The sequence below is a fragment of the Monopterus albus genome, unplaced genomic scaffold (genome assembly GCF_001952655.1).
Source record: "Monopterus albus unplaced genomic scaffold, M_albus_1.0 scaffold150.1, whole genome shotgun sequence".
Taxonomy (NCBI): domain Eukaryota; kingdom Metazoa; phylum Chordata; class Actinopteri; order Synbranchiformes; family Synbranchidae; genus Monopterus; species Monopterus albus.
The window spans coordinates 1,087,096-1,102,887 of record NW_018128030.1 but is presented as its reverse complement, the minus strand read 5'-3'; the positions used below and the strand labels follow the sequence as shown (position 1 = coordinate 1,102,887).

The window sequence follows — 15,792 nt, the reverse complement described above, 5'->3', positions numbered from 1 at the left end:
TCACCCTATAATCAAGTCATTTGCATCGGTAATGATGTTTTTGTTGCTACTGTGGTGATGGTACCATTTATGAGCCTTGTTCATTGAAAGTTTCCTATACTTACTGTAAGACTAGCATGCAATTTTAGTTTGAAATGCTACTGATCAGCGCAGTTTCCTCACAATTAAATTCCAGTGAAGGGGATATTTTCCAATTCTGTGATAAATGTATACTATCTAGCTGCTATATGTCTATAATATAAGTCTATAACTTTATAAGTGACATGTTGCTGTTTCATCAAGAGCAAAGTGTTTTCCAGAATGACACATACACTTTTTCTGAAACAGGCAGTTTATGATAAATGCATGTAACAGTTGAATTTTTCATGTAAAGCTGCCATAATTATTACTGGCCTTCCTCTTCTCTTACTATATCCAGAAACTATTATCTAGTTGTGACACCGAATGGAGAGTCCGTTCAGAACTGCTTGCTTGAATGGTGCCAGAAAGTTAAAAAGTGAAGCAGCGAGGGCCATCAGCTTTATGCATTAACAACATTTACATGACATCTGTAGTAAAATCCACTCCATGACTGGACTGGGCTAAGTCTTGTTATCCATAATACTGCCTCTTCAAAGAACCTAAACCAGAGATGATTTCCCGCTGAATCCAGCAGCTTTACTTGTTTATTTTTCACAACATGTACTCTCTTAGCTCTGTGGATGAGATATTGTAAAGTCCCTTGGCTTTGTGAATCCTGTTGGAAAGTGAAATCTCATCTGGAGGGGACGATTCTGCAGCGACTGCTTTACGCTTCCTTGGCTGCTCTTTTCTTTCTGTTGTATTTGATGTCAATATTTAAGTCATTTGTCTTGACTGCAAGGAATCATCTCCCCATTTGGTTCACAGAGGCAGGAAGGAGATAGTTCCACTTTCACAGCTACATCTGAAGAAAATGTGGATGATTGCCTCTTTAAACAAGACTGTAAAATAAACTGCTGGCATGAATGATTAATCGTAGACAGCCAGGCCAGTGCTAGGTTAACTTCAGTAGTAATTCTATGTAAATGCACCTAGATAGATCTGGCCATGAGCCCAAGAATTCAAAGCAATCTCTCCTTTCTTGTTTACAGTGTAGTGGTGTACAGCCAAGGTCTTCTAAAGGAGACCTGGCCTAATTAACATAAAACTGGGTTTCTGGGGACCAGGATAGTGTGGGGTGAATGATCTTGCCTCTGGTAAAGACATGTTGAGGGCAGCTACTAACACGCTAGTGTTAATTGTTTCTGGTATGTGGCAGTGTTTAAGACCCAAATGTATTAAAAATAGCCACAGTCTAATGAAGAAATGACAGTAAGGCATTTGTTAGGGGACAGAGTTTTGTAAACAACTACAGAAACGATGGCTGGCCATGAGTTGGTCTTATACTTGTATAGCGCCTTTCTATGCTTTTACAGCACACTCAAAGCGCTTTCACGTTATTTGGCCAATCACCCATTCGCACTCCCAAGCACTCACGCACCAGTGACATCACCGGGAACAACTGGGGGTTCAGTGTCTTGCTCAAGGACACCTCGACTGGACAAGCCGGGAATCGAACCGCTAATCCTCCGGTTAGGAAATGACCCACTCTACCTCCTGAACCACAGCCACCCCCAAGTTAGCTAATGACGAGTGCAGAACTCAGACGTGATACAGCCAGGTCTCAACTCATCAGTTCAGTAAGATTAGGGGTGAATTTGGGTGACTTCCTGCTATTGATTGGTGGAGAGTGATGATCAGAATTAATTTATGCAGCTTCTGGAGACCCGATGTCAGTCTGGAGATCTATCGAGATCTTGATAACCAGCCAAGCAAGACTTGTAATCTGCAGTCCTATTATTTTCTTCTCCTGCCTTCTGTAATGGAAAAGATAAATCCTCTATTTTTTTTAATTAGAGCAAAAGCAAAGTAAAGCTTCCTTATCTCATTATCCTTCCATTCTGGATAGTAAAACCTTTACAGGCAGAGGTGTTGGTCTGTTCCGTTTCTGTTGTGGCTCTTCCCCATTATTGTGTTCATTATTTCCTTTTGATAACAGCAATACTTTATATATATTTTCTACTTTACTGTTCTAGTGAATTTCTTTTGCTGCAAGAAAATATGCTATGCTCTTTATTTCTATTATTGTTGTGTACATTGGGCTACTACATTAGTAACAGAGAAATACACAATATACTGTAATACAATCCAGTACCATCACTGATTTATATGGTTTATTGCAGGACCATTGATTTTGGCTTGTACTTATTTATACCTGTACCTGTATCTTTGTAGTCAGTATGACCTAAATGTATTCAATCAGTGTAACTGTGTTGGTCCTTCTTTCTCCCATACAGCCATGCTTGTGTCATTCGTGGGCAAGTAGTGACCTCAGATGGAACACCGCTGGTTGGAGTCAACATCAGTTTCATCAACAACCCATCCTATGGTTACACAATCACCAGGCAGGATGGAAGGTAGGAGCCATCATCTATATACACGTCCACACAGGGAAACAAGGGATACAGTGCAAACGCCACTAACTGCTACAGTCTCGTTGTCACATGTTTGCCGTACAGAGATGTGACAATGATATTTATGTTGTCAAATACTAGTGTTTAGCTGTGCTGAATTCTAATGATGGAATGAAAAAAAAAACAGTTGCCACTGCAAACTGTGCTGCTATTGATCTGCTTTGTGCTTTCATTTGGTCCAATTTTGGAGTTCTCGGCTCAATTCCCAGAGAAATCAAACAAAGCCCTTCTGGTACACTCATAAGTTATGCTTCAGTAGCAGCAGGGAGGGGAAAAAATATGCCAAATCAAATCAGCTCACTGGGGCTATGAAATGTGGTGCAGATGGACATTATTTATCTGACAATGGAAGATCCAGAGAATTAAGTGAGATATTTAAATTTAGCTACATTTTTCTTCTTTCTTGTAACATTTTTTTGTCATGTGTGAAAAGATAATACTGACCCTCACCTCAATTAGCTCTACATCTAAAGAATAACACACTAATGGCACTGATTGATATAGATCATTACCACTGTCTTCCTTGGACCATTCCTCAGACAATTCCATATATCTTCTGCCTCCACAAGAAACAGGAGACCTTGTCGATAAACCCATCGTCTAGCTTCTTGTTGTTTCATTAAACTACCACTAGAGCCCCTTTGGAGAAAGATAAATTGTTGTGGTGAAGTGTTCTAAAAAAACAAGTGAAAAAGTCAGAGTTCTCTGTGTGACTTTCTTTGAGTGACTCTGTGCCAGATGCTTTGGCACCAAGAGAATTTATCTGTGAAATACAGACAAAAGCCTCAGATTGGTTTCACTGTGTTTCTTGGGGTGAATGAGAAACACCTGAGAGAACATTTTTAGGTAATTTTGTCTCTTCTGCTTCTGTCTCTTCTGTTCTATTCTAAATAAGTTTTTTGGGTCAGATTGCACACACATATAGTAAACACTCTCAACCTCCAGTGCCCCCTATCTCTTGTAATAGTCAGAGCTAGTAAGGCCTTGTGGCAAACCGAGCCCCACTATTACAGCACAGCATGAATTGGTGTTTGCTCTCGAAGCCCCACTTCCTCCTGACACTTTTATCAGTCACTGCCACTCTAAAAGCCCACATCTTTGCCGCCGGTTTGATCTTGATCATTCTTACTCCTGCTCATTCCTTCCATCTTCTTGTCAGTCTTCCTAGATTTACAAAAAACCTTTCATTTCCACCTCATCATCTTCACCTTCCTCACTTATTTCACCTGCTCTCTGTCCCTTCACACTCTTCCTCCTCTAATCTCACATTGCCCTTAAGTCTTTCATTTCTGGACACTACTCTTTTACTTATTTCCTCTACTTTTCTTGAGCCCAGGTCTCATGTCCTTTCCACTGCACTAGCTTCCTTCATCTCTATCCTTTTCCCATTTATGCATGTCCCATTTTTCTTATGCATCACTCCATTTTTCCTTTGCAGAGCGCTTTCCCCCCTTCCAGCATATGTGTAAACACTACTCCATCTCCCAGGTTCCCCTGTAAACATGCCCAGTCGCCTGCAACTCCCCTGCAATCACTGTAAACAGGCTCAGTGCAGCGTGAAATCAGAAATGCACCTGTTCAGCCACTTAGAAATGGGAATGCTGTCTCACCTCATTTTTATGATGTGTTCTTTATTGTCCAAGGGCTTAGTTTTTTAAATTACCTTTTCCACTATCCTGAAAAGTTTTCTGGGCTAAACAAAAGAGGTTAGTTTAGTTTTTTTTACAGCTGTTTAGCCATTTTCTGATTGGCTGAACACTGAAACAGACCCGTTCACTTTTATGCTTTTCCCCATTAATGACTAAACGCTGACTTGGATTTCAGTTTATTACATTATTAGGTGCTTGCAAGGACCTCTGTAGGAGACATGATATATATGGGACGTCCAGTGTACACTTTATGACTTGGCAGTTGTTAAAAGGGCCGTTGTAATTACCCAAGATGGGACTGTGATGGTCACATTTCACTTGCACTTGTTACTAATATACTGCAATATAATAATGTGTGTGTGTGTTTTCCTGTGTATACACCACACCCTTATCAGTGCGTTACTGTGTTCACAAGTGAATGACGACTATGCCTTAAGCCACACTAGTTAATGAGAATTTAACCGGTCTACTAATTGATGAAGAATTAATACTAGTGTGCTTTCACCCACTTCAATCATAAATAATTGTATCCACCACACATATTACCTGAGTAACAACAGTAAAAAGTCTGAACACTGTAGCTAAATCTATCTGTCTCTAATTCACATTAACATCAAATAATTATCATCCACTTCATTATATACTTTGTCTGAGAAATGTCTGTGTACAATTTGTATGAGGCATGATTTGTATGAAGTTCCCTGACAGGCTTAACTACTGGAGCAGGACACATTCCCCGATGGCACATGCAAGCAGGGCTGTTGCTTAATACGTTTTGTCGCATGGCTTAAAGATGTTGTCATGATTGTTAACAGCCAGTGAACCCCTTCATCGATTGGCAGTGCTGCCCATGGGTGTCTGTCTGGAAGTGTTTTAAGTTTGCATGGCTTGAGCCTGCCAGGTGTCATGAAGACTGACCGGCTCCAGCTGCATCGCTACTGATGGCTCATGACAGCATAAGCGTACCACTATCACAGACCTCATCAGCTCTGCAGCCTCCCTACTGTTGCACAAACTTGGCGATGACCACCCACAGCCAATCAGATATTTACCTGCAAGGAAGTTAAGCTTAGTACATTATAGTCATTTAAAACAGAACAGAGGTTACCTAATTTAAAGGCCACTATTTGGACCTCCTACTTTACCTGTAATTTGGAAAAGCTGCTTGCTTTTCCAAGATGCTTCCTGTGTAAAGTTGAGGCCCTGTCCCAGGGGTCTGTAGGTGACCAGGTGCTAATTGGCTCTAAGAAAGAGCTGACATGAGCTACAGAGATCTGGCACAGGTGTGGGCATGCTATTGTCACCATGCAGCAGTTAGAGATGATGAAACTGCCAGAGTGCAGCCTGTTTACTGAGACCCACTCAGGTCTGTCCAGAGGCAGAGGCCATTTAATGCAACGGTAGATGGGATTGCAGTGCAGGGCTTTTAGACTGATGTTAGAGTAGACAGCCTTCGTCTAAGGGATCGATAGAGAAGTGGTGGCTGCCTCCATTCTGCAGCACAAATCTCTTTCTCTGGCTTATAAATGTGAGCACAGGAGCGGTGCATTAAACACGCATGGAGGTGAAAGAGACATGTCTGAACTCAAAGCATGCATCTACTATTTTCCATTACTCAAATTAAATCTACAGATATGACATTAATTAAGATATGTGCTTCTAAAATTTTGATCCAGTTGTCTTTTCAGCCTGTGTGTGCATTAAAAATTATGCTAAATAGTGAAACGGCATTCTTTACAGTCTTCATTTATTACATCATGATTTTATTATTATATGATTAGTTATATCATCACTTAATTAGAAAATATTCTTTATAACCATAAAATAGCAATATGGGTTTATTCTGAGCACACAACAGATTGCATGCATTGTTAAGAACAGGAATAGAAATTTTTACAGTTTTATTTGAAATATATATATTTCATCTTCAAGGTACATGAATCAACATCCATTCTTTCTGACTTGGTTCATGTCTGTGTTCCAGTTTTGACTTGGTGACCAATGGGGGTATAGCCATAGCCCTGCACTTTGAGCGAGCTCCGTTCATCACCCAAGAGCACACGCTTTGGTTGCCATGGGGACGCTTCTTTGTCATGGATACCATCGTCATGCGGCATGAAGAAAATGACATCCCTAGCTGTGACCTCAGCAGCTTTACTAGGCCTAGCCCCATGGTGTCCCCAGCTCCACTCACCGCTTTCGCTGGCTCCTGCTCTGAAAGAGGAACCATCGTACCTGAAATCCAGGTGATATGCTGACCCTTTGCCCTCTTCACTGTCCTGCAGGTTGTGATCTACATGGGGCTCTCCCCTAAATGATTCATGCCAAACCTCTGGGAGAGACTCTGAAGACCATTCATCAAGTGTAATAGTAACTCTGGCTCATGGCTGTGATTTTTATCTCTCTAGTGTAACTGGTCGGCAGAACTTGGACAATTTACAATGTGCATTGTACTGTATACAGGAAACAAGCTGGACTTTGTTTTATTTCTCCTGGGTTGTAATCTCCCAGGTAAAACATACCAGTACCAGTAGAAGGATTTGTTTTTCTATTTCATGATTGTTTACTCTGATCAGCCATAACATTAAATTCACTGGCAGGTGAAGTGAATAACATCAGTCTCGTTATAGTGGCACCTGTCAAGGGACGGGATGTATTAGGCAGCAAGTGAACAATCAGTTCTTGAAGTTGATGTGTTGGAAACAGGACAAATGGGCAAGTGTAAGTATCTGAGTGACTCTGACAAAGGCCAAAGTACAATGGCTAGATAACTGGGTTAGAGAATCTCCCAAACTGCAGGTCTTTTTGGGTGTTCCCAGTCTGCAGTAGTCAGAACCTAACAAAAGTGGTCCAAGGAAGCACAACCGGTGAACTGGCGACAAGGTCACGGGCACCCAAGGTCACTGATGCACTACTTTAGCCAGGTGCATGTACATGTTCTGCTGGGGATCTTTTGGTCCTACCATTCATGTGGATGTTACTTGACACATACCACCTACCTAAACATTTCTGCAGACTAAGTACACCCCAGCAAGATAATGTGCCCTGCCACTCTGTAAATATTTTCAGGAATGATTTGAGGAACATAACAGGGAGTTCAAGGCTTTGCATTGGCCTCCAAATTCCCCAGATCTCAGTCTGATCAAGCATCTGTGTGATGTGCTGGAAAACCAAGTCCGATCCATGGAGGCCACACCTCGCAGCAACTAACATGTTGGTGTCAAATGACACAGGACACCTTCAGAGATGTTGTGGCGTTCACGCCTCGACAGGTCAGAGCTGTTTTGTCTGCACAAGTGGGTCCAATGCAATACTGGGCAGGTGGTTTTAATGTTGTGGCTGATCAGTGTATATATTGATATATGTCTACCGTATGTGTATGTGTCTTGTTGGTACAAGCACACACTTGCATGGGCTTGTGTGTGCAGGTGAATGTGTGGCTACTATATGTCTAGCAGGCATCCCTGTGCCCTTCTCTAATTACTTTGTCTCCCAGTTTGCCTCATAAGATTTATGGCATATCAGCGAATTTAGAATTCTGTCCAGTCTATTTATAGCAGCCTTGTCTTTTCTGTTCCTTGGGCGGTAAGTGCACCATACCAGGACATCATCCAATTTACACTTGTCCATATAAAAGGTAATTCTGTTCAATTAACCAAGCATAGCAAGACTATGTGATGATTTAAAAAGAAAAACATCATAAGTGGCATGTCCTCTGACCAGTGTCACTTGGGGTAGCTGTTTTAATTGTCACTCTACATCTTGTTTTGTACTGTAGAGACAGGCGACCACAGGTGACTTAATTAGAGCAGAAAGGAGTTGGTCAACCAAACCAGTCCTGTTGGCCCTTCATCCTAAATGCGAACAGTGTTCAATGTCTGAGTGCTGACCTACTGTTGTATCATCAAGAGGTAAAAGGTCTAACCTCAGTGGAAATTCCATAGGGCTACAACACTGGCTCTTACTAAACTAGCCTCTGTTACTGTTAGACTGTGCAAACTTTGAGCTCAAGGGCACCCTGATGAAGGACTAGCTATGATGAAAATAGTCTAATTGATGTTTGTGGTCTTTCATGGGGTCCATGTATTTGTTTGACCGCAAGGCTATGAAAAATATGTGACAATGCTTAAAGTGGCCACTGACCGCTATAAGATTAAAGATTTATGTTTGCTTCCTGTCATTGATGAGCTTTGTGTTTGTCTATAGTCCCTGCAGGAGGAAGCACCTATACCAGGGACAGATATGAAACTCAGCTATTTAAGCAGCAGGACCCCAGGTTACAAGTCAATAATGAGGGTGGCCCTCACACACTCCACAATGCCTTTCAACTTGATGAAGGTTCACCTTATGGTGGCTGTGGAAGGGAGGCTGTTCAGAAAATGGTTTCCTGCAGCCCCCAACCTCTCATATGACTTTGTGTGGGACAAGACGGACGTCTACAGCCAGAAGGTCTATGGCTTGTCTGAGGCTTTTGGTAGGTGATGAGTTTTATATAATGCATATTTTTGCTTCTTATACCCAGAACACACATGGTTTACTAATGCTAGTTTTACCTTTTCGTCTTTTCCTAGTATCTGTGGGTTTTGAGTATGAGTCATGTCCAGATCTTATTTTGTGGGAGAAGAGGACTGCTGTTCTACAGGGCTATGAAACCACTGCCTCCAAACTGGGAGGATGGACCATAGACAAGCACCATGCTTTAAATATCCAGAGTGGTGAGTCCACTAGAAATCCTTTTTTAAACTCCTATACTCAGCCACTCATTCACTAAAACACTTATTCAAAAGATAATTCTATACTGCAAAAAAATCATACTTTTAACACAATCTGTATTCCATTATTAAATGTTGAGACGCTTTATGTACATGTCAGTGCAGTTACACTGTATTTTATGTCAGTGATGTCATCATGCAGGTCACTACTGCACACTAATGTCAAGAAAATTACAAAAATACAGACAATTATTTTATTTATTCCACACCGGATACAAGCCGTCCCTGGTAGCCTAGTGGTTAAGGCGCAGCGCTCTCACCGCTGCGGCCCAGGTTCGAGTCAGGGTTGCATCCAGCATTAAACACGTGCCAAATGTCATCAGTGTGACGATTTGCTGTGGCAACCCCTAAACGGGAAAAGCCGAAAGTGACTTTCTATTCTACACTGGAAACAAGCATCTCCATTAACAAGCAATTCTTTTTTTATATATTACTGAGTATATTAAGGAGAACACACCAATGTAGCTTTCATACAGTCTAAATAGTTAAAATGTTTTGATTTAGTGGGATATAAGACTGCTGTGTTTATGTATAAAGCCAGGAACAATTTATTACCTGGTGGAATTCAGAAACTATTTAATGAAAGGGAAGGGGGATACAATTTAAGGGGTCAGTTAAATTTAAAAATTCATGCTATACGTACAACCAAAAAAAGATTTTGTATTTCCATAAGTGGGGTAAAACTATGGAATAATTTAAGTGTGGACATAAAAAATAGTAATAGAATTGATGTAGAGATACTGCTTGCAAACCAATGATGTAAGATGATGTCATGGGGTAGGACTGGATAAGTCTGACTTCTTCCTACTCCATTCAAGCATGTACTAGGTATAAGCAAATTGATATTGGATTAGCATTTGTTGGATATGTGTAAAATTATGTGTGTTGACATATCAACTGTCTTTACATGCTTGAAAGAATAAATAAATCAATCAATTAAATCAATCAAAACTCAGTATATTACTCAGTTCTCCTTAATATACTCAATAATATACTTTGATTTATGAAGACGGAAACATTTTTATGGTGTAGACATAGGTTTGCTGCTCCTTAATGCATGTTACACATGATTCAGCCTGTGCCCAAGAGTCCAGATAAATGCCATCATGTCCGCCCAGCGCCTTAGATGATGCTTTTAGTGTAACATTGAATTGTCCTTCCTGCCTGTGGCATTTTCAATACAGCGATGTCATGTAGTCTCAGAAAGATCTGACTTTTTTATTACCGCTGTCCATTTTTAAGGTGAGAGGAGTCAATTTTCTTATTATCAGGAAATTACTCCTGAAAGGCAGGAGTAGGAATGAAGAGAGGAAAAACTCTGGGTAGCTTCTGTTACTCGCAAGGCTTCAGTGTTTGTGTCTTGAAGAGCTTATCAGAGGAGATGATGCGTACTTACTGCACATGAAAAGTGCTCAGGAAGGTGCCACTATGATCAGTCACACTAAACCTGCTGAGTCTGAATATGCTGTCCGGAGAACAAAGCAGCTGCCGCTTGCCCCCACACCACCTCCACTGCCAGCTCATCCACCCCGTGCCCTCCTTTGGCACTTCCATGTCTTGTTCATACACAGCATTTTAAAATGCCTAAATTAATTGCTGTCAGTCTGCTACTCCCAGCAGCAGCAGCCCCTAAGACTCTCTCCCAGGAAAGGGAAGCTTGGCTGATCTTTTCTGATAGACCAAATGTTGAACTCAGCTCACTAAGTATCATTAAAACTAGAAAACTACTGAAGGCATGAGGATGCTGAATTTCAAATATGATTACATTGATCGGCACCTTCCTGAGCACTTTTCATGTGCAGTAAGTACGGCATCTTTACATTTACATATTTGAACATTTTCCAAGAGTCGATTGGCAGCACTAAGAGAAACATGGTGTGCATGTGTGTGTGAGTGCATGTCTGAATGACTGCTTATGAACTGTACTCATGCTGCTCTATTTTTGTTAATGCACAAAGCCAGTGGAGGTAGAAAGGCAGGCACAATACCTTTTTTAATTGGGGCAAGTCAGTTTTTTGTCATTGTGCATGTGTGGTAATTTTCTAGCTCTAACCAATTCCGCTTGTGCCAAGGTCATTTTGATCCTCATTTTGGTGTGAAATTGTGCATTTCAATCCACAAAACGCAAACATTGGCACACAGAGAAATTTTCAAGGCTTTTCTTAGAAGAGGTGCACACACACATGCACACACCTGCTGAAAATCACATCTATTTTTATCTGCATGTTGATTTTTCACTGTATATGCAAAGCTTCATTTTATAAACATTTTAAACTGCTTTAGGCAAAAACATATCTAGGAAACTGGGACTTGTGGCTTTAGTGCACTGGAATAGCCTTTGCCTCAGTGTTAGTAAACTGTTGCCTACTTACCCACCCAGCTGAAACCAGGCATCCCATCCCATTTTGTTCACCTCTAGTTACTGTATATGCCATGCACATTATACACACACATCAAGCAGCATGGTTATCTAAATTAATTAATTAAATCTTATGATATGGGATTTACAAACATCTTTGTAACCCCCCCCCTGCTCTTCTCTACACAGCAGGCTGGAAATTTATTCTCAACAGTTTACAAGCTAATTTGCAAATAAATGATAACAGAATCAGGTTGAATTCAGAAATATAGCAACCTTTTTTATTTAAGTAAAACTCCAAACACAGTATAATCATATAAAAATGTTTGTTGTGTAAATAGGACAAATTGGGAGCTATTAATACTGTATATGTATGTAAATATACCTAAATATGACTAGATGGGTGCACCCTCTATAATCACAGTGGTAAAAACTACAAAGTAAAAGTCAAGTGTTGCTAAAAGTGTTAACCCATTCCATATCTTGTTTTTGTAAACTAACTAGTGAATGAATATAACTGACTTGTAAGATACAGTATGTTTGTGCTCATCATTGTGCAGATATTTTAACGCCTTCTAAAGTGTAAATTCAACTTGATTTAAGACATCAACTGTCATTGGTTTCTTTCCTGTGCCCTCATTAGGTATTCTTCACATGGGCAATGGGGAGAACGTGTTCATCTCCCAGCAGCCCCCTGTAATCGGCAGTGTGATGGGGAATGGGCGCAGACGCAGTATCTCCTGCCCCAGCTGTAACGGCCTTGCTGACGGAAACAAGCTGCTGGCCCCTGTGGCTCTGGCTTGTGGCTCAGATGGAAGTCTGTATGTTGGGGACTTTAACTATGTGAGGAGGATTTTCACCACGGGGAATGTCACCAGCGTCCTGGAGCTCAGGTGACTGAGGAGAAGCTGACTAACGTTCACTCATGACCATGAGCTCCAATGGTCTTACGCACAGGTCATAAAAGAGTTAGCTCAGTTGAGATTGAGATAGAAATGTCCTATAGGACCAGGACTGATGGTTCTTCCTCTCTCGTCCACCTGTATCAGCTGGTGTTTGGTCCTGTTAGGGGCTGAAGAGAATGTAATGTGATCTTAATGAAGACATTCCTTCAAAGATTAATTCCTTAGTTAATGTCAGCAAAGACATTTTGAGTAGATTAGAAATCACATTTTTGTCATGATTGTCTTTTAATTAATTCTGTCCACTAACAACAGTTTATAAAATTCTGTCCACTAACATTTTCTCCCCTTTCTCTTCCAATTTCATTTCCTGCTGCTTTGGCAAACTCTGACAGAAATAAAGACTTCAGGCATAGGTAAGCTGCCCAGTGTTTGGCTAAAGTAATGCAGAAAGGGTACAGTCCACATAGCAGACATCAAAATGACCTTTCGAGCCCATTTCAGACACGCACTGTTGAGAAGGTAGAAGATCACATTTTAAAATACTGACTGTGTAATTTTCCTCTTGATAAAGTTGTAAATCCAGTGGACAAACTTCAGTAAATGAGTGGTTTCTTCCAGGATAAAATGCATAGTTTTCAGTACAACACCACCTTTAACTATGATCTCAATAAGAATTATATTATTGAATTTCTACATTTGTGACAATTTCACCCAAACATAAACATTTTGAGCTTCATAAACACAGATGTTAAGGTGGAAGTGTTACCCTGAAGTGCATACAATTGTACAGGTGTACTTAATAAAGTGGCTGGGGAACATATAGTCACAGAGGACGAAAAGCCTGTGACGCTGGTCATTGGCCTCTATTTTCCGGGATGACCACATTAAAAAAAACACTAATAAACATCTATTGCCTTTTCTGTCCCTGTAGCAATGTTTTCTTACTTTTAATACCTCAAATTTCATGTGCAGAACAAAAACGCTTCCATACACTAACTAGACATCTCATACACACACTCTGTTTGCTAGAACAAGACTAAAGAAATGTCAGAACTCTGTCACCTTGGTCTCAGTACACCAAACACATTTGCCTATTAAAAGGAGAACCTTGGTCTCAGTACGCCAAACACATTTGCCTATTAAAAGGAGATTTATCAAGGAAAACACAGCGTGTGTCTGTATAAAACGGGTGGCTGCCTCTTGTTCATGTGTGAGCTAGCGATACGACCTGGTGTTGGGTGATCTCACAGCAGCGTTCATTGACCCCCTGCTAAGAATGTCCACTCCAGCCATGGTCCCTCCATTGCCGCACCAGCATGAAGCAAAATCCAATTATCTTCTACAAACTAGATGCCAGTGATTATAGATGGAGAATAGGGCCACAGCTCAAGGTCAAGAAATTACACTTCATAGTTTCAAACACTATGGGGGACCAACACTGCTCTGCATGCAACTATGGGCTGATAAGGTATCAGCTGATTGCACATAGCAGATAGAGTGCAGAGACCAGTTATTGAGGCTTGCTAATGACCCACTCTAAAAAGGCAGTTGTGTTTCTAAGGCAGCCGCTTGTATCTGGAATGGAACTGTACCAACATATCAGTCAACCTGGTCCATGGGCTGACATTGACATGTGCGCCTGAGGTTTGCTACACTGTCCTGTCATCACTGATTCATTGAAGGTCAATTGTCATTTAAAGTTATGTGCTGGAGCTGACAATTTCACAGACCTGCTGGTCTTTCTTTTCATTGTATTATAAGAACATAAGCGTTGGCACTATCAAGCCAAACATCAGCCTAAAAACATCCTCAAGGATATAGTTGAAATTTTGTGTTAATCCAATTTGAATGATGTGCTGCTGCCAGGTTTCTCGGTTGTGCTTATCAGGTCTGGCAGAACCGGGCTGTATCCTGCCCCGATCACTCTGGTTCATGGTGCTAGCCGTTACATTGCTTCACCAGTTACTGATTGCTTGTTCTGTTTGACCAACATTTAGAAACACAAATATTCTCAGTATACACTGATTCAGTTTACAACCGGGAAAACAACAAATAGCCTGAACCAGCTAATATTTTTCATTACAGCTTATTATTGGTTTAAATTATTTACAAGATTAATAGATTACCCCGAATCTATATTTTCTGACAATCAATTAATAGAATTTTCACCTGTAGCAAAAAGACCTTTAATCTAAATGCCATTTATGCATGTGCTGTATTTATGGAACCATAGACTAGAATCTGTAGCACTCACTAGCACCATTGGGTTTTCTGTTCCAATTTGTCATGCTTTGATTTTTCAACAGAAGCTAATCTGTGTATTGGAAACAGGATATTTTTTTAAAAAAGAAAATAGTCTTCTCTGTCACTTGGGAGCTACCATGGGTTTTTCAACAGTTCTCTTTGTGTTCTGACACATATCCTGATTGGAATATGCCAATAAATTGTATTCATCCTACCACAGCAGGACTGGCTATATTTGGTTCGGTTGTCTGTCTGTCAGGTTGGGCAGCTTCCTGTGGATGTGAAGGATTATTTTGTTGACTTGGTTGGGAGTTTAATAGGATATTTTTCTATGCTGGAATCTCTGCCTGATGGACGCATAATGTGTTTGGATTGCTGCTTCAGCTATGTATTTGTTTCTCTAAAAAGTCCCAAGGGAAATGAAAACATACTTGTTTGTACTTCTTCTAGCAAAAACCAGGCAGCTGCTACTGTACAGACACTGTGGTTTTTACAGTGGTGTTTTCAGATGATAGCACAGAGATTTCTTGGGTCAGGGATTATATAGTAATTAGAATTGCTGTCAAAAGATGCAATGTACTCCAGTGACTCAGCCCCACCTTTCAACATCATTTTTTTATAGTTTGAAAGAAAGAAGTAATGTGTATCTATACAAATGCAGTATTTTCATGTCTACTGTATATATCTATCTCATATTCAGACAGTTTTCCACTCTCTTTTGACAACAGGGATTTCTAACTAAGGTGACATATTGTAGTTCTAAGTGCCACCATTATGTCATGTTTAATCTCATTCTATTTTTCTTTTTCCATGTCCTTGGTTTAAACTGTACTTGTGCCCAATTGACTCTGTAAATGGCCTTTGAATCCATTTTAATCATATTACACAATGTTTCTCATTGAAAGCACTGTAGCCCTTCCAGCTTTATTGACCCGGGCTTCTTCTCTCTTTTCCCTTCTCTCAGCAACAGCCCTGCACATAAGTACTACCTGGCCACCAGTCCAGTGAACAGTGCTGTGTACCTTTCGGACACTAGCAGCAAGAAGGTGTTTAAGGTGAAATCCCTCAATGTTGTGAAAGATGTGGCCAAGAATCTGGAGCTGGTGGCGGGCACTGGTGACCAGTGTCTCCCTTATGACGACACTCGCTGTGGGGACGGAGGAAAGGCCGTTGAGGCTACGCTTACAAACCCTAGAGGTAGTGAATGGATGTTATTAAAATCATTGTAGTTGAGAGTCTTTTTTTCCCCCCTGGTTTTCCTTTCACGTAAACTACATACATCACTATTTTTACGACATGCCCTCTTCAGTTTTTTTTTTTTTTTTTTTT

At 40.7% G+C, this 15,792-nt stretch overlaps 1 protein-coding gene across 1 annotated transcript in view; it reads left to right on the top strand.

Moving 5' to 3' along the window:
• tenm4 (teneurin transmembrane protein 4) overlaps positions 1–15,792 on the top strand; it is a 160,453-nt gene that overhangs the window by 114,345 nt on the left and 30,316 nt on the right. Inside the window, 7 exon segments of the mRNA XM_020614720.1 lie at positions 2,358–2,477; positions 6,168–6,429; positions 8,390–8,657; positions 8,755–8,898; positions 11,958–12,207; positions 12,612–12,632; positions 15,428–15,660. Of these exon segments, the coding sequence (XP_020470376.1) occupies positions 2,358–2,477; positions 6,168–6,429; positions 8,390–8,657; positions 8,755–8,898; positions 11,958–12,207; positions 12,612–12,632; positions 15,428–15,660 (1,298 nt within the window).